The following is a 19,171-nucleotide window of genomic DNA, read 5'->3' on the forward strand; positions in this document are numbered from 1 at the left end:
AAAGCAGAACATCTTGAGAGATTTGTAACACACATAGATAGAATTTCTCATCTTCATTTGCTGATGCCAGACTTGAGATAGCTGAAAATTAAGGACTCTATAAACATGATGTATTTAGCCCACTCACAATATGGTTTTAACCCCCACACAGTCTGGGTTTCCCAACTAGGGAACTGTACCAGCTGCCAGTTCTTAACAAGATAGCTGGCAAGGTAGCGCAAACAAGGACTCGAGATGGGGAGTTGGCCACTATTGAGATGTAGCTGTTGCTTTTTTACCTTGCGTCCCTTGGACTGTTATCCAAATCAACCACAGAGCAGAGTATTAATTATGCCACTGATGTAACGAGGGATTCAAGGAACTCGTGTAAAGGAGAGATCTGCAGTTAAAGACCAAGGTATGCTGTTAAGTCCTTAATGATAATTAAGGACATGAATCATAAGAGAGTACAGCTAGTCAGAACTGAGTTACAGCACAACTTGCGAGAGGAAAAAAATCTGACCTTCTCTCTTACTGGTCACACTCTTGATGGCATTCATATTTTAAAAATAATTTAAAAGCTACAACTATAAAAGAGCAGCACAGCGATCGCTAAAGTTGTCAGCTGTATTCCTATATCTAAGGAAAATTATACGTTAGATCTGCTTAGGAGTTACTGCTACTTGCTTTGTACTTGAGATCTCCATAGGAATAGCGTGAAAAGCCTTTAATGCTATACAGAAAAAGTCAAAGATTTACCTGACAAAAACTTGATATAACAGATTAAACGTAATTCATAGCTAATACTGCTTTATGTTATAATCAATCAAATCTGAAAATTCTTGGAGAAGAGAGAAGCTAGACATTTGGAAACTAAGTATTTAGGAAAATCATATGTATTGCATAATCCAATGTAATACATCCCACTGGAGACGGGGGAAATTGCTCTTCAAGCTTCTTTGTGATAACACAAACTTCGTTTACTAACATAAACCTGTTTATCCGGAAAATATTAAGGCAAAGTCCAGAGCTCACTTGTCTGCGTAACACAAGGTATGTTTCAGTCATCTTGTCAGAGAAAAGAGAAAGAGAAATCAGAGTCACAAGCCGTTATTAGTGAACACAAGCATTTTGCAATCAACCTGTAGTTTGAAATTTGCTTGCCCAAACTAGTATGTTTACAAAATACACATCTCACAGAAGACAAGAATGATTCATAGCCAATTCACAAGTAAAAACACCAATGTTTGCCAAATTTTTGCCTTGACAATACTAAAAATGCCCTCAAACCAAAACTGTGAAGTTTTTCTAAGGCTAATTCCCAGCAAAAGGCACAAGTGAGTATGGGAAGATGTGAGCTGTAATGCATCGCCTGATCTAGCCAAGCAGCCAAACATTTTTTTAACTTGCTTCTGAAAAAACAAAGTCTCAAAAAGGATTAAACCATGGGAACAAAAATATTCAGAAATGTTGAGTCTAATTACAGCCAAAACAACAATTAACAAAAATCAACAGAGAAAAGTGGAGCTGCAGTACAGAAACAGTATTTAACACATGAACTAGGCAAATGTGCAGGGAAGGGGCTGTCTGGTTGTGTATCAACACAGATATCCACTTTGCATGGAAATATGTAATTTGAGCTTTTTTTAACTTATAATTTACATAGCGTATTCAAACGAAAAGATGAGTGGCGATTTTTCTTTGCCTCGCAATATCTTAACCACAGAAAAACATTTCAAAAGCAGCACAATTCAGTAGACTCAAAGGAAAAATCCAAACCATGAGTAATGGCATAGAGCAGCTGAGGGGTAGGTGGATACAAGCAGCTTCCACACGCTGCTGGTAATGACTCATTCACCCTCTGCAGACGCGGAGTAATAAACTGCTAGCACTTGCACAGCCACACAGCGTGCATTATTGCAAGTACTAGAGGACAGCACCGCTCTGGGAGAGGACGGCTGGGGGGGGGGGGGTTGCTAGGCTGCCTGTCATAAACACTCCTCACCGCAAACAGCCACGAAGCGGGGGTAAGGACCGAGGGGGGACAGGTTGAACGACGGTCCAGAGGTGCCGGCGGGGAGCGGTGCCACGGGCCCGGCCGGGGAGCGGGGCTGGGGCGCGGGGGCAGCCCCAGCGCCCTCGGGGCGCGCAGCCCGGGCCGTCCCCTGCGCCGAGAGTCGCGGAGAGGGCGAAGCCGCCGCGAACGCAGCGCGGGGAAGGCAGCGGCCGCAGTCCCGCCAGCGGGGCCGCCTGCCCTCGGCTGCCGGCACCCTCGGCTCCGGTTTCGCGACGTCCCCCGCCCGCCTCCGCGCTGGCGCTGCCCGCAGACCCGCGCCGCGGTTCCCCCTCCCTGGCCGTCCGGCAGACCGCGCTTCCCCCCCCGCGGCCGCGCCCCCGGGCCCCCCGCCTCCCCACCCACCTGCCGCCGGCGGCGGGCCGGGCGCTCCGCGGGGCACGGGTGCCGCCGCCCGCGCTGGCGGGCAGCGCTGCGCGGAGCCGGCGGCGGCGCGGCCCCCGCCCCGCCCCGCCCCCGGGCAGCGGCGTCGCGGGGCCGCCGCCATTGGGCGCTCCCCGGCGGCGCGGGGGGCGGCGGCGGGGCATTGGCCGGTGGCGGCCGGCGGGGCAGGGCTGGGCCCCGGGCGAGCGGCCGCCGGTCCGGCCTTCGGGCGGGTGACGGTGGAGGGGCTGGACCGGGCGGTCGCCTCCTTAGTCCCGAATCCACTTAACGATGGTCATCGGCTGTTTTAATGGACGACTCAAAGTGAACGCACCTTCCTGCCCGCGGGTAGCCTCCTCCGTAGAAATGCTAATATAAATATCAACGTGTTGATAAATATAATACAAAAAATCAGTCTGCTCGGGGTCATTCAACAGGCGTTCTTAAATGCGTAAACACGACAATATTTGTTTGTAACTGGTGATTCTAACACAAATTAACAGGTGTCTCAATTATTTTGTTAGATAGTGATGAAATTCACAGGTCAGCAAATATCCCCCTATCAGGACTAATAAAATTGACTGCAATGCCTATGAACCAAACTGCTTCCAAGCTGTTAACCTGTAGTAGTATTACAGACCTAATAATGCACATCTAAAGTAGCGATCTTATTTCTGCCTTTTTTAGAGATTTTGGATCTCAATTTGCATATGCAAATATATTTTTGGAGGCTTTAATTTCTAACCCAACTATAATTTCAAGGCTTCTGATGAAAGACAAGTTATGGAAAATGAACACGTGCATCACACATACAAACGTGAGCACAGGCGCATGCATACACCCCCATGAGCAGATTCAGAGATGACTCTGGGGAGCTGAGGAAGTATCAAGTCACCAAAGAGCTTCCTGGAAAATTGAACCTTGCAAGCTGAGAAATGTTAATAACATTTGCATTAAACATTATAACAGCCCTAATTAGTAGTGGGGACTGAGTATAAAAAAAAAAAAAATTACACAAATTTAACTCTTCTCCAGGTGAACAAACAGTTTTTAAAGTGCTCTTGTTAAACACCGGGGAAATCTCAAAAGTGCAAGGTAACTACGCAGTTATGATAACTGATGTTACACTTGGCACTTCAGCGTATCTGGTTCACCTGGTTTTGTCTTGAAGGACCTTTCAAAGAGGTTTGAAGGTTTACTATTGGTACATACTAATCTGGGGACATGCATTAAAAAGTACACCGCCTCTCAAAAAACCAAAGCCCCCGCCATAGATAGAGGAGGGGGAATATCCTCTGGCACAAAACGTTGGCGCGAGTGCCAACTAGAGGTGATTGGGAGGAAATAACGCACAGCGCAAACATTTCCCAACAGTATTTGCAGATCACGCATAGTCTTATCCAGCAGTATAAAGGTTGATTTCCCAAACCAAACTAGTAATAAAAAATGTTTAGTTGCATATACTGCCCATGGGCCACGACGGATTTAGGCTGGTGGCCATACTCATTTACATGTGTAAAGGTTAACTACAACAAGGACACAGGATAGTTCTGCTCAGGTGCAACTGATGTCTTTGTTTCCTCTCATAATTATTTTATGGGCCAAAAGAACTACAGATTAGTTTTCCAGTTGTTTTCCTCTATCTTCTCCATCTTTAATAAATCCAGGATCCAGAATAACATCATTGACTTCTGATGTACTGGCCTAGGAGAGATCCTGACTAGAAAGACTCCAAGGCCATCAATCCTTTCCTGGTTTTGCTCAGGTCCCAAACCCCGTTTCTTCTTTTTTCCTCGTTTGTTTTCTGAATAGCAGCATCAGGATCAGCCATTACTGAGTAACTTTTCCCAACAATACTATGAGCCTGCAGTCACAAAGGCAGCTAGCTACAAATGCTGTCACAAACAGTCCAACAGTGGCAGTGGTTGCTGTATCTTGCATTGCTAAAGTACGCAGCGTGAAATTTCATCAGTCAGGTTGTAATATTCAGCACCAAAAGTATGTTTTCCATCTTTACTGTCCTTTTCACCCCCAAGAGTGTTTACTGATAGCCTTTAGATGGTTTAAAGTTTGGGAAAGAGATGTTTCTTCCTTTAAAAAAATCATTAAAGGAAAAAGGCTTGCATGTAATGTGTTGCTTTGTTAGCACTTTTCCCTATTTTAGGTAGATTAACAGGCTTAAGCTGGCTCTAGCACCAATTACTTTTTCTGATATTAAGTAAATTGAAGTTTCTGTATTCATCATCCTTTTAAAATACTGGGGGAAGAAGATGATTTAGAACTTTTGATTCTCTTAAGTTATTACACCGTTACCACAGCATCAGACAGCTCTGTTTAATACTATTATTCTATCTGGACTTGTAAGAAATTTTTGCTTTTTTGTTTCTGAAATACTTTTACTAGTAAGATCTAGAACAAAAGGGCTAGTAGGTAACACACCTGTTACAGGTTCTTATGTTTTCCTGAGTCTTATCAGAATTAAAACCACAGAAAACACTTTTGGTCAGCCCCAGAGTGATCAGGCAATTGGACTAGATGGTCATTGTATATCCCTTCCACTGAAATATTCTATTACATCAGAGAATCAGAAATGAAATTACTCCATCTGAGTAATTATACATTAAATTTCTAGTTGAAAAATGCTCTTCATACAACAAAAAGAGAAGTTAGAACATGAACTTTTTTCCCCCCAAAAGGAAGGAGGAGGAAAAAAGAAACCAAACACACACACTCCAGAGAGTCTGGTTTGCCTATTCAAAAAAGTTCGGGTTTGAGGAACAAAGATTATGTCCTTTCATTTTCTAAAATATGACTTAATGTTGCATATTAACCGTAAAAATACAACATTCTATTGCTGGTATTCTGACCTATGTTGAAAAAATATTTATGAGGAGACCCTACAGGGTTAGAGTATGTGAGATCATAACACAGGTACCAAATAACTAAAGGCTAGAACGATCCTGATTCTAATTTATTTTGAATATGTACATCACCTGACTTTTTGTTCTTTCAACTTGACAGATAATTAGGGGTTTTAATGTTAATATTTCATGATAAAGATGATATTAATAATTTATTGCATCTTGGGAAACTCTCAATTATGCTATTTTATTCCAATAGAAAACAACAGTTCTCATGCAAGCTTTACTGATGAATTCAGTTAAATCTGCAGTTAACAGAATTAAATATATTTCAGTGTATTAAATGAAGTAAGGAAGTGTGATTTGACCCTTCGTGGTACCCCAACAGAGGCCCAATTCAGAACTGTACAGAAGCACTTCCAGAACTTTTTTACCCATCTGGATCTGCTTCCACACTTAGGCAAGTCTGTACTTTGCATACGACTTTATACCTTATCAAAAGTACAACCTCACAGGAGTGTTTGTTCATGCATGCTCCTCAGCCCATGGGTTGATATTGACGCAACACAAAGAGCAGTAAGAGAAAATAAATGTTGTGCCAAAAGATTTGTTTGCTTAGCTTCCTTACCTTGTACACGTGTGGATACACATGAACAGCCTTTGCTTCAACTGACACAGGCAATCCTGAAAGATCGTATGTCAGGAGAGATTTGTGTAATTGTCTGTCTCAGTTATGGCAAGATTAGTTTAAAACCAATAGCTCTGGGACAAAGGCTCTGTTTCCAGCATAGTAGGCCATCACCTTCATTTTCCATTCAGACTGGGCGTTTTCCCCAAGGAAAGAAGTTGCTCAGGTGTCCAGGAACCTTTGTTTTGCCGTGTAACAGCAAACCAAAGGAATCAGTAGCTGCAGAGCACGTGCTGTGTCTGTAGAATAGTAGTGCTAGGAGTGTTATGGCTACTGGAGGACTTTGAAAGCATCAAATGCTTAATATAAGCAGCACAGGGAGAGTTAAAGACTTATCAGACATGTTCATCTATGTAATTTGAAAATTTCCTTTTCTGTAGCTGCAAGAAAGTCTTTATGATTTGGCATCTAGATATCCCAAGGAGACAGTGGAAATTAATATTTTATTTGTTGTGTTTAGATAAGGAATAGTATTGTAAGTTGACAGTCTATCTTTTGTTCTAGTTACCTTTCACAGTACCAGAGGACAAATGAGACACTAGATTTGAAGTGTTAAAAAAGGGGATTTATTTTTAGTTTACTTTTCTGTTCATTTTCAGTATTTACCATAGAGTATTTCAGTTTTCAGCCAAAGGATTATTTGCAAATGGTTTACTCTAAATATGAGAGCTGTGTTTTATGACACTGAACTAGGATCACCAGAAACATTTAAAAGTATTTCCTATCAATCTATCTTTTGGAGCCAAACTAAGAATGACAAACGCAGTGAAGAGCAAACTTTTGGAGGCCTATAAACTTGAATGTAATAATTAGGTGCCAAAACAGTAACAGAAAGAAATTTTACATGTATCTCTATGGAGCTTTTCATTGAATATGCAAGATATCAGAGTAGACAAACATAGGTAATATACAGGATTTGCTAAAATGTTTGTTAGTTGAAAGATAATACATTAATGGAGAAACCCTTATTTCTTGCTCTGTTCTGAGAAGTTCCTACCTACTTGCACACTTTGCCTTCCATGGGGTAAAAGATCAGACTGCTAGCATGAAACTCAGTAAGGCTGTTTGTTTAGCAAAGGGGCAGAAAAAGCCAACACAGCTGCATGCAGTGAGATCACCACATTTATCTCACTGGGTCTGAATTCTCTTACTATAGTCACCTCCCTTTTGTGCAATGTTTCCCAGATTTCAACAATCAAGTCAGACTCAAAATTCTTTGTAAAAGATATGAAATCCTTTAGCTATCCAATTACAGATGAACATTTAACATTACACTCTGAATTCCACAATAAACTGCTTATGTATTTTGGTGTGGCTATTCTTCCTATGGACTGTCCAGTCCTATAATCAATGTGATTAGAACCAGAGATTAAACTAAATACAACCTGAAAAGAATTAACTCAAGTCCTCTTGATCTCACAGCATCAGTAATGAAAGTTATCAGCTACTAGAGAACTCGCCAAACATGTAGATTCAAAGGCCTTTAGCCTTTGACTTCTGGGCTGGATCATTCTTGAAGAAGTATCCTTTTCATAATCCCAAATTATAAGGCTTAAACTGGAACATGCCACATATTTCTTTGGTAGATTTAATATCAGCTATAGTAATGACTTTATGAAGTGTATTTGATCCCCCTCGCCCCCCTCCATTTTTAATACTAGTAATGCAAGCTAGTTTTTCCTTTAAAATTATTGTTGAATAGATCTGGGGAAACTTTCCAAACAAAAAAACCGCAGCTTATTTAGAAGCACCTAAAATGCCATTAATTAATGGCATTTCAGTATGTAGCAGAGACTACCAAACTTTAAAGTAAGATTAGACAGAAACAAATACTGTAAAATATTGTAAAATACAGATTAACTTACTTGAACAGCTCAAACATTTCACCAGATGGTCTCAATGAAAAAGTGGTTTTGAAAGATATCTTCATCACCTGTTGCTAAACATTTCACTTGCTTTAGTGAGAAAGAATTTGTACTCTTCAGAAAATCTGGATTTAACTTTGCAAAAGTAGCCACTATTCTGGAAGCTGTGCCCAAATAGTCCATGTTTCATCTGTACATAATATTCTAAAAGATGTTGCAAGACAGACTAATACAACAGCAGGTTGATGGACATACAGATTAGAAAAGCTTTAACAGTCCCGGGAAGGTAGTTTCTTTACAGTTTTCCAGAAGCTATAGTGATTTTTAATTTTGGAGTTTTGCTCTGCAAATATGAGAAAAGTAAGAGTATTGATTTATTTCATTTTAATAAGGAAGTTTCTAAAGCTCCTGCAACCACTCTTCTCTCTCTCTCTCTCTCTATATATATATACATATACACACACACACACACACACACACACTCATATATATGCATGGATATACTCACACATCCTCCCATGATGTGACAATGACTGAAAGCATGAAAGTTACTCTTTCCTAAACTTTGAGACCTAAAATATTTGACAAGTCCGAGTCACCATTTAATATCTGATGCCCCCTTGTGGCTGCAAACACACACCCCAGGTACAAATCTTTTTTCAGCAAAAGCAATTAGAAGCAATAAAAAGAGAATGATTTTAGTATGAATCTTGTACAGAAACGAGCCACGTTCATAAATAACTGATGGGAACTGCAACATCTAGCTTCACAGTATAGTTTATGCCTGTGTTTAGGAGGAAGGATTAGTAAGAAGAAAAACAGAAAAAAGTAAGGAAATACAGAAAATGGCTGACAGCAGAATTGGAGAAATAGAAGCGTTTTGCGACACAAAAATTAATATTCTCCGAAGTTATTATAAAAAAATCTGGAATTGCAACCCGTATTATGTGGAAATCCCAAAAAGTAGGGTAGCAAAGAAGTTACAGTATGAGTAACCTATCCCTTAAGCGGAGGTCTGCCTGAAATGCTGCTGCACTCAGAAAAAGCTTACCTGAATAAGCAGCGGTGGCACCGGTACCTTTTGGGGTAAAAACATTCTGTCTGAGACAGAATCCAGGTACTCTGCTGTGGAAGTTAAATCACTTTTACCTCTTGCTATCTGAAATGCAACTACAGTGGTGCTCCACTTCTATTTCTTTCTGAAAATGAAAGCTAAGACTAGCTGTTAAAGTATTCGTTACCTGGATAGATGGTACACCCCCACAACTTAGCTTTGGAAGAACTAATTTACAGTCTTCTGAAATTTTTTACAACTAGTAGACTAGAGCAACTCTTTTCCTCAATAATTCTTTATAAAAGTAAGAATTAAAGTCAGGATTCAGAAATGCCATTACACTCATGGTCACTTAGAGATGAGTAAAAATATTTTGCCATTATACCAAATAACACATTCTAATGAAACAGGTGTTTCATGTTTACAAACTATACTTTCTATTAATATTTGTTTTAAAATGTAGTGTTTTAGTCTTAGACTGAGGAGAATAGAGTAACATAAAACCCAAACAAAACCAACCAAGCCAGGAAACAAACAAAAAACCCCCCCAGTTTTCAATGAACATTATTTAGTGGGTCTTTCTTTAAAAACCCAAAACCACTCCCCCACCCCCCACAACCCCCCAACAGTCATTTATATACCTGGTACTCTATTCCCACCACAGAAAACAACTCCCTATTGGCTACAGGCTACAAGTAAAATAAGGTATCTATGCTTCTGACCCCACCTCACTTGAGCACATCAGCAATCACATCTCAAGCTCTTGGGCTTTTTTGGAAGGTGAGGGATAACCTCACTAAGCTTGAGCTACATTAGTCAGACTTAAGCTGGTTTTAGTACCAGCCATTCCATTTCCTACCTGTAGCAAGGCTATCGGCAGCAGAAGTCAGAAGACTCTGCAACTTGGGCTGATGCCTGAGACAGTTTACCTATTGATGCTTTCCATAGCCATTATCATTGCTCCCTCACTTTCCTTCTCCATAATTGTTTTCTTCCAAATTAATAAGGACATTGGAAAGCAAGCCAACATAATACATTTATGAGGGAGGACTCAGTCTCAAGAGGTGGAGCCTGAAAGGATGAGTGGGTTGAGAAAGGCCTGAAAAGCAAGCAGACTTGTCAGCTTGGAGTAGTCCTTCCCCCAGTAACTGTTTCTAGTCACTGTATTATGCCTGTATTAGTATTGAAAATGCAACAGTAATCCTAAGGTTACTGGTCACTACTCTCAAATCACAGAGCAGTTCTGTGTCTGCCACACACATACAGATGCTGTATACAGTGAAGAAAGGCTCACACACACAGAGGGCAAGTTTCTAGCACAACTGTAGATACAATGCATACTTTTCTATTCTCTTTTCTATGCTCCTCCTAAATCAACAGATTTATTTTCGTGAAAAGGAATAGAAGTGAAAAGTGTGAGTATCCTTAGAGGAAGGGATGCATTGAGCAATGGCATATATCAGTACATATGACTAACAGTTGACATCCTCTGTTATCATAACCACTGTGAACACTGAGGGTAACCACACAGGTGGTATCTTTATTTCACAAGATTAAAGATACAGTACAAAATGAATCTGTACATCTTTCTATTAACAGAATTTGTTTACACAATTATATTACATTTGACCAGCCTTTATACTGATTTTAAATACAAAATAAATTTACAAAACTCCTACAAGACCCTTTAAAGAACTGCAGCTGATAAAAAACAAAGGGTTCCCCCCAATACTCCCTATTTGCCATATGCATCTGCAGTAGTTCAAATCAAACTAAGTCTTTTTAGTTTAATATTCTCTGAAACAAAAATAGAATTTCAGTTTATTGTTGCCTATCTAAAAAGGAAGCAACTTGCAAAGGTGTGATCCCTTTTTATAGGCCAAAACTAGCATATAATAGGTGGAAACTAGATAATGCATAGTCTTAAAAGTCCTTTCACAATCTGTGTTTTATTGTTCTTCTCCAAAAGAATCACATTTGATAGGTTGGGGAATTTCAGCTGACTTATGGAAGATGACTAAAAAAAGTGAGTAAACCTGTGTCATAAGAGTCTCATTGGGATGTTTGTATCAAAGGCCTGATCTTCTCTTACATTGTCCCATGATGGACAATATAAAGCAAGGAAAATTATTTCAACAGACAGCTCTGGGACAAGTTTCACCAGACTGATGAACTAGAATCCTGTTTCTCAACAGTTCAGCCTTTCTTTCAGCCAGGAAGAACAGCTAGTGTGTTTGATTAATAATTTGAGATGCAGAACAATGTTTTCCCCCATATCTTTCCACAGTTTTCCTACATGTAAAACTCCCACTGACAAGTTACTGTTCTGTAGTTCCATTCTCTGTGCAGGGAGAGAAGAGCATGTGTCTGGGAAGGTCAAACAGAGAGGCTCTGGCCTATATTACTACAGACAAGAAATACAAATTTACCATTCAAAGCATGATGAACATTCCCAGAAAGGCTTCTCTTAAATCAAGCTTCCCTTCTAAAATACTCCTGCATATAAACTGTAAGACAATCTGTGTGCTACCAAAAGGGAATAGTACTTCACTGCAGTAAACTGAGCAACCCAGCTCCTTTCGGAAAAAAGCTGCTTGATAAACTGAGTGCACAAGAAACATATTGCTAGTAAGAGTTAAATATACTTCCCTCAAAATACAAGTTTCAGAACAGAGTAGTAAGGGATTGTCACAAAAGCTTAAGTCATGTTGTAGACAACTGATTTAGAAAACTTACTCATTTCTTTAATCCCTGAGTTAACTCATCGTTACTTATTTAAGTACCTTTCTACTACTACCACTTCATTCAAATGAATGTCATCTGAAAAAGTTAGTGGTAGTAATTTGGTGGAAGGAAAAAAAGCAGGAGAAAGACTTCCTTATTGCTTCTTCAAAAAACAGTTAAAGTGAAATAACTTGCTGATCTTCAAACATTTTCTTCTGGTGATTTCTTGGATGTAAAAATGCCTCAGGTTCAGTCAGCTACAAGATGGTCACACAGCAGCAATGCTGAGAGATTCTCATGCAAATAGGATAGAGCTTTTAGAATTTAGTTCTAATAGATCAAGCAACCAAAACATTTTAATAATGCAGTAACAAAACTGTTCAACATCCTCAGAGACCAATACCAATGAACCAATGGTATTTAACTGAAAAACATTTTTCATGTAATCTTTAATTTATTCATGCCAAGCTAAAAAGAGCTATTAAGTGACAGAGGCAAAAAATACTTCAGAGGGAGTGTCCAGAAGTCACAGATACCTTAGAAATGCAGCTGAGGAGTGCTGTACATTTTAGACACTACATTTAAGTTCAATACTGTTCCATCTGCTAATGGTGATTAAGACTGAACAAGACATTCCTCTACCACATGCTGCAACCCTCCAAACTAAAATGAAAGATTTGTCTTCACATAACCAGCATAAGCATTTTGAAGTACTGAGAAGTTCTACCTATGTTTTAATACTAGTCATCCATGACATTTCGGTTTACAAGAGTGGATTGCTTATCATCTTTCCCAAACTAGAGATATATTGTGCAACAGTTGCCTTACAAATGCAGTAAGTATGAAACCATACCAAAAATCTCACTTCTAAGTAAAGCATATTGATATGTTGCTGCCAATCCACTGGAAAAAAGATTTGCATGAAAGGAAGCCCTTAACCCTTTAAATGCAACAGCTTTTGTCAGAAAGCAGCTAAAGCCTCCTTGTTTGTATTTCATTCAGCTTTAAGACAGTATATTTAGAGGGTTTAATGCTAGTACAGAAACAAATATTTAACTACCATTGGTAAATAAGAACAGAAATTTGGGCATTTCTTGCCTCTAAGATACTCCCCCACTGCTTCCCACCCCCAACCCCTGAAATTATGTTAAATGAAAATCATTACTAAATGAAGATTCCTCTTGCAGTCTAAAAACATCAGTCCACAGGTTGTAGTCTTCACACTCATTAAAAGGCCTTTGCACTGACCCGGTGGTATCAAGAAACCATAAAACATTAGTCTTCTTTCTCTTTGGATTTTCTTGTTACAAGGGATCCTCAACATAGCACAGCCAGAGATGTTATTTTGACTTTCTCACATATGCCAGGTGCAAGAGAAGCTGGTGAGAGCTAGAGCACTGCTGTAACCTGACATACGATTTTTATCAGTCAGCCAAACTTTGGAGCAGCAGGACTGGCATAAGCCCATGCCCTTTTGCAGAGAGTATGCATCTTTGGGGCCCTTTTTTGTAGATGCACTAAACAGATGCATGCATGAGATACCACACACGTTTTTCTTACAATGCAGATCACTTACAGGATTGTTGAAAATTAAATACAGAACTTCCACCTCTAAAAGCAAACAAAAAAGTAAGCTAACTCACTGAGATTTCTGGCTCTGTCCTTTCTTCAGTGTCCACAATAATACTGGTGCTTTCTGCAATCTAGACTCAGCCTCTTTGTAAGAGAAAATGTGAATAATTTAGGAACACTACCAATTTGGTTTTATGCCATGAAGTATTGCAAAGTACACAGGCTTCAAAAAAGTATGCAAGATCCGGGCACTGTGTGGATAGTTTTCAATTGATGAGCTTTACAGTCCCCATCTGTCCAAATCCACCTCCTGGGCTACATACCGTCTGCTGAGAACTGTCTAGTTTAAAGGGAATGGAGGAAAATACTGAAAACAAAAGAAAGCACAAATGGAGAGTGGCATATTTGCTGGTTTAGTTTTAGACTTTATAAATAATCCATGTTAAACCATCCAAGACAGCACGAAAGACCAAAGTGTAAGAAACACTAAGAAATAACGAAGTAAGGATTGTAGAAATACTTGGGATGCCAATCAGAATATAAGTTTATACAGCTCTAGCCTTTTTAGAGTTTGAATATTTCAGCTTTTTGAACTTATATTGGCCATAAAATTATTATTACTTTTATATAGGGCAACTGCTATCAAGCAGGCAAAAACCTTCAATGCTAGCTTTCTGCTCTCTCTAGGAGATGAAAAGGACTCTGAATAAAGAGGAACTAGATACAGCAGGCAACATTCTTGTAGTAGCACTCGTGTTTCCATGAAAAAAAGCCATAGTGTTATTCCATTGGCACTGAAATAACATTCAAATCAGTTTCAAAAGAATTTTCTTTTCCCTGAAAAAAAGGCATCATTCTAAGCAGCTTTCAGACTTTCTTTTTTTTAAACCTCTTTGCGCCTCTTTTGGGGGAGGGACCATTGATCCGAAGTCCTAAATCACAACAAAAATTGTTCCTTTAGGAAAAATCCAGTTCTTTCACTGAGGCTATCGTTGCTATTGTGGTGGTTGATGCTCTGGTGGTGGTTCTTGTTGAGGCACAGCTGGCCGCAGTCCTGCTGGTCTGGGAATTGCCTGATGTTGCCTTTGTCTGTAAGCTATAATTGTTCCCAGAAGCAAGGCGATGATGGTCATAAGGTAAAGGTCCCACTCAGGCCCCAGCAGTTGGTCCATATCAATATGTGAGAATATCTCCCTTATCTAAGAAAAGAGAAGTCCACATCATCATGTCAAAGAGCAAGAATGGGAAGTTACTTTGATTTTAAATTTGACTTGTACATGAAAAATGTTACAAGGACCAGTTTTAAAACTTCAGGAGCTCTTTTCCTCTCTGAAAAAAATAGTATCACATCAGTGACATTCTTAATTTCCAGGAACTAAATGTCATTAAGAGCCATGCTGTATAGCATGAGCTATTCTACTTCCTGTTCTAGAGATGAAGGTTCTTGATACATATAGCTTTGTGGCTTTCACATACAAAGCATTAAAGTACACAATTTGAATCAGAATGAGGTATGCGACCATACTCATTGTCTTAAAGAAAGAGAAGCAAGTACCACATATATAGAGGCAGTGAATTGGTCAGTCCCACCAAATTGGAAGCCATCAGCAGACTACCATGAATGACAGAACATTAAGTCCCAGGATACTTATGTGGCACAGTGCTGAGATTTGTGCAGATAAGGTACAGGGAAGTTAAAGTAACTTACTGTTGGTTTTGACTGAACTGCCTTTTATCAGACTCCCATTTGCATAAGCATTAGCCAACACGCACTTTATGCTTCACTACTGTATCTGATGGTACTATAACGTCATTGTCAATTTAAGTATCCATCAGCAGACTTAAAACTTAGAATATCCACATTCTGCATACTAGCTTCTTCAAGTGCTACATGGACATCTGCTCAATTGCTTTAGAGTATTTCAACTGTCCACTCCTGAAAGTCCTCAGTCTCAAGGCTATTAAATTTTGTCAAACTTGACTGGACTGCCTGAACTTGCATTTGCTCTAAGTGGTAATAACTTCCATACCATATTAAGTAATCGAAAAGGCAGTAAGATGTCAGAATACTGAGAAAAGTTTCAGACACTATATGGAAAGACTTCACCTAAGTTCCAGGCAAACATTTTTTTCAGTGCCATCACTCAGCAGAAACCCTGCACAATAGCTAGCTAATCTAATACAAACAGTATCTTTTTCCCCATAGAAACGAAACACAACTCAAATGGGATTGTTACAGCTGAATATAAAGTAGCATGAGATTTAGGACTACAAAAAATGTTTCTTTTTTTCCTGAACAGCGATTACATCATCATAATAATCTGCTTAATTTTGACAACAGATGGTTATGGATAAGAACAGTCAAACGGGTTAGGGAAACTCTCTTCAAGGGAAGAACAGCACAGAGGAGCACTGGCTGTGCACATTTCAGTTTCACACAGTTACACAAATAAGAAATAGGAATCAGCTTCAGTAACTTTAATACACAGCAACATAAACCACATCTATACTAAGTTTTCAGAAGGCTCAAGTAAGACTTCTATTTAAGTAAGATTACAACTCAAAGCTTTTTTTAAAAACAGAACACACATTTGTTGCTTTGCCTTTTAATTCTGCATTACTTACATTGATTTCTCGTACATACTGCAAGGAATAAATTACTCCAAGTTTGCAAAGTGCTAGGAAGACTGGAACCTGAGCATCTGGGCTTGCTTCAGCTGCCATGTCATAGAATCGTTTTGCAAGATGAATATCCTAAAGTTAAGAAAATACAAAGCTCAGTTCTGAAGAACTTGAAAAACTAACCATAAAACATAGAGCTTTTTCTATTAGCTATATGTATACTGTCATTTGAATACAAGTTTTTTGGACAAGTTAAACGAAAACCATTCAGTAAAACTTCCTTTTTTTTCAGAGGGGTGTTCACCTTTGAATAGATAAGGGAAGCTTCGATCTGAGGATAAAGCTATCGTAACTGATACTAGAATTGAAGCTCACAAAGAGATTAGTGTTTATGTATTCAACCCAAGCACTGTAAACTAAGGCACATATTTAGATAATTCTAGTACACTCTAACATCTCCAATGCCACACCTACCACAAAAGACTAAGAAAACACAAGTCAGAGGAGTATATAGTAGTAACTCCTCCCAGTTCTACTACAGATTGCCCGCTGGATAGTATAGCTTCTAACCATTTCTGCACACACTCCCAAATTAGATGCTACTCCTCATCCAAAACAGACATAACCTGCACTAGGGAGGGTGGCCTGGCAAAAGGACAAGCATGAACAGCCAGCAACTTTAAGAGCAGCCTTAATTAGTGTTCTCTTCTGTGGTAGTTGGAACAAGAAGGTGACTGTAGCAAGAACAGGGGATATGTGTACCTGAATAGTTTACCATTCCTTGTTTGTGCTTTTTTTGGCTCTGCTTCAGATACATACTGGGCAACCTTAGGATACTTGGATACAAATCACCTATGTTCACTCAGTGATGTGAAGGACAGACCTGTGCAAGACTTAACTCTGGAAGTGTTCCAAGTTGGACACTTGAAATAAGAGAAATCTCCAGGAATTCATGCCACATGTTCATTTTATAATTCTATTGATTGTGAAATACCATAAAGATTTTCTGCTCATTGATACAGCAAATCTTAGTTCCATAACACATGTGGAAATAACAGTATGAAATTCAACACATTATGTGAATGAGATATGCTAGCTCACATTTTAGTATTTTAATTCAATAGAACAATTGTGAATACTTCTTGAGCCTGGAAAGTCTGTCTTTTGTATAACTATTTAAAAGAGTTTTCTTACCTCCTTTGTACTGTGCTAGTATCAGTGTAGAAGCTGATCCTAAATCATGGCTTATTTTAATTTCTAATTAGCAAGCACTTCATTCTGCTTATACATTCTCCACTCTCACTTGACAGACAAGTGAGAGCTGTAGGAGTCTGAGCTCAAAACACAAATACCACTGAAATACCATGCCAAATCTTAAGAGAAGACCATGAGAAAATCAATTTGTTCTTATTTTGAACATGGAAACTTATGGAAACAGTCTTCATTCTGATAGGCAGGCTCTGGAATTGGACAACATTAAATCTATGAAAAGTGAGTAACAGTGTACATGTGTGACATTTCTGAAGAGTCTTAATATTTGGCTTTGATCTGGTATGAGTCTGAAAACCATCTATGTACAGGAAATATAGAATAGAATCCTAAATGTAAGAAAGACTATTTATTCAATAAGTAAAGAGAGAATAAGGCAAAAGCTGTTTGGAAAAAAACCAGTAAGAAATACCATATTTATTCAGGATTATCCAGCACCAACAGTAACCTGAACTGAATTTGTGCAGGCCACCTCATTGGATCATTCTCCCCAACTTTGGAGTGTTTGCAATCTTAATGACGTGAACATAGACAGGGAGAGAGTAAGAGTACACATCCCCCTCTTCAACAGACTAAATCCCCAATTCATAAGACACTATAGTGCTAAAATCTTTATACATCTCTTCCATAGGCCTCTAGTGGAAGAGCAGACTTCAGTGGTAGACATCACCTGCTACAATCAGAAAGCATGATTTAACTATCAGTCATTTTCAGTCTTGCTCAAAATTCAGCAGTTTCCATTCTGGGAAAGGAAAGTCAAATATTCTTTTGCTACATTCAAAACTCAGCCTTAGCCTTTTTCAGAATACCCTAACCCAGCACCAGTTTAGTCTTATCTGGTCAGCCCTAAACCTCCATCCTCACATCTTACAGTTGTAAAATTTTAGAACACAGCAAGCAAAGATATTACATATCCAGAATTCCTAAGACTGGTTTTTATACACAGGATTTCCTTGCTTAGACATTCTCAGTGCTTCTCTCCCACACCTGTATTAACTGTCTCCATTTCCTTTCAGTTCAACTCTTCCTTCCATAATGGATCTGTATGAGAAGAAAGTATTACTCATCTGCATACAGCAAGGTTGCATATGGTCACTGTGAGCTCTTGTGTACTTATTTCAGCTACCTATGCGTAGCCATCTCTGCTTCAGGTTGGAGAGAATACTCTGTGCAAATTATAGCATTAGCACGCATTTTTCTCACCTTCTTAGCAGTTATGCTGAACATGATGTAGTAACATCTTCAAAGTTTTTATTACGTGCTTTAAATTGGGTTGTTTTCAAGGCAGAAGAAATAAAACACGTCCATGTCTGCAAAGACTTTTTTTTTTTTCTCCCCCCCTAAAAGAAAACCTCCCAACTTTAGCACTGTTGATTTTAGCTGCAGGCTGATTTTCAGAAGTTAATTAATTTTGAGGATTCAGTTACGAGAAAACAGTCCTAAAATAAAATTTGAAGATAAGCTTTAGAAATAATGCTGTTTGTGTACTGTATTGTCGCTTCGACAGCTAAGTCAGCAAGCATTTTCAAATATTGATTGCTTGCTGCTGCCAAAGTAACACACTGACCTTGCCCTTCACTGTTCTGACCTTCTGTCAAGAATTTAGGGGACAAGAAGCAAAAACCGGTCTTTTAATAGACCCACAGAACACTTAAAAGGTGCATACCTAGACAAAAATCAAACATTGAAGCTCACTGAAAATAAGGAAAATTAAACCATTTCTTACAGTTGCCAGTAACCCAGAAGATATTACTAAATTAATACATTAATTGCATGAGTTAATCACACATTAAGGTAAGGTAGGCTGCTCAAAATTGGTATGCAATTACTAATTACAATATTTTGACACATACAAGAACATGTTGCTCTGGATTCCTAAAGTTTTAGTTAACTCATGGACAGCAATACACCATAGGCTTCTTCAGAGACCCAGATATACTGCCTTCTTTTACGCAATGTAGTTTGTAAGGCAAATTGTGGCCTAGCCTAATCTGAAAAACCATAGCTAATAATCACAGTTGTTGGTGTTTATGGTTTGCTACTTGAAGATGCACAGAACTTGTCTTCAAAATGTCATGATATAGAAAACAAATTAACCAG

At 39.1% G+C, this 19,171-nt stretch overlaps 2 protein-coding genes across 5 annotated transcripts in view; both read right to left on the bottom strand.

Annotated features, from left to right (window-relative positions):
• STON2 (stonin 2) overlaps positions 1–2,479 on the bottom strand; it is an 80,066-nt gene extending 77,587 nt beyond the window's left edge. Inside the window, exon 1 of the mRNA XM_074868540.1 lies at positions 2,399–2,479. The gene's annotated coding sequence lies outside the window, so the exon portion shown is untranslated. The remainder of the gene's footprint in view (positions 1–2,398) is intronic.
• Positions 2,480–10,404: 7,925 nt separating this feature from the next.
• Positions 10,405–19,171, bottom strand: part of SEL1L (SEL1L adaptor subunit of SYVN1 ubiquitin ligase) — a 35,618-nt gene continuing 26,851 nt past the window's right edge. For all 4 annotated transcript variants that reach the window (XM_074868535.1, XM_074868534.1, XM_074868533.1 and 1 more), the window contains 2 exons: positions 15,806–15,934; positions 10,405–14,379 (listed from right to left, as the gene is read on the bottom strand). In XM_074868535.1, coding sequence (XP_074724636.1) covers positions 14,176–14,379; positions 15,806–15,934 — 333 coding nt within the window. In that variant the 3' untranslated portion in view covers positions 10,405–14,175. The remainder of the gene's footprint in view (positions 14,380–15,805; positions 15,935–19,171) is intronic.

This window comes from Strix uralensis, chromosome 4 (assembly GCF_047716275.1).
Source record: "Strix uralensis isolate ZFMK-TIS-50842 chromosome 4, bStrUra1, whole genome shotgun sequence".
Lineage (NCBI taxonomy): Eukaryota > Metazoa > Chordata > Aves > Strigiformes > Strigidae > Strix > Strix uralensis.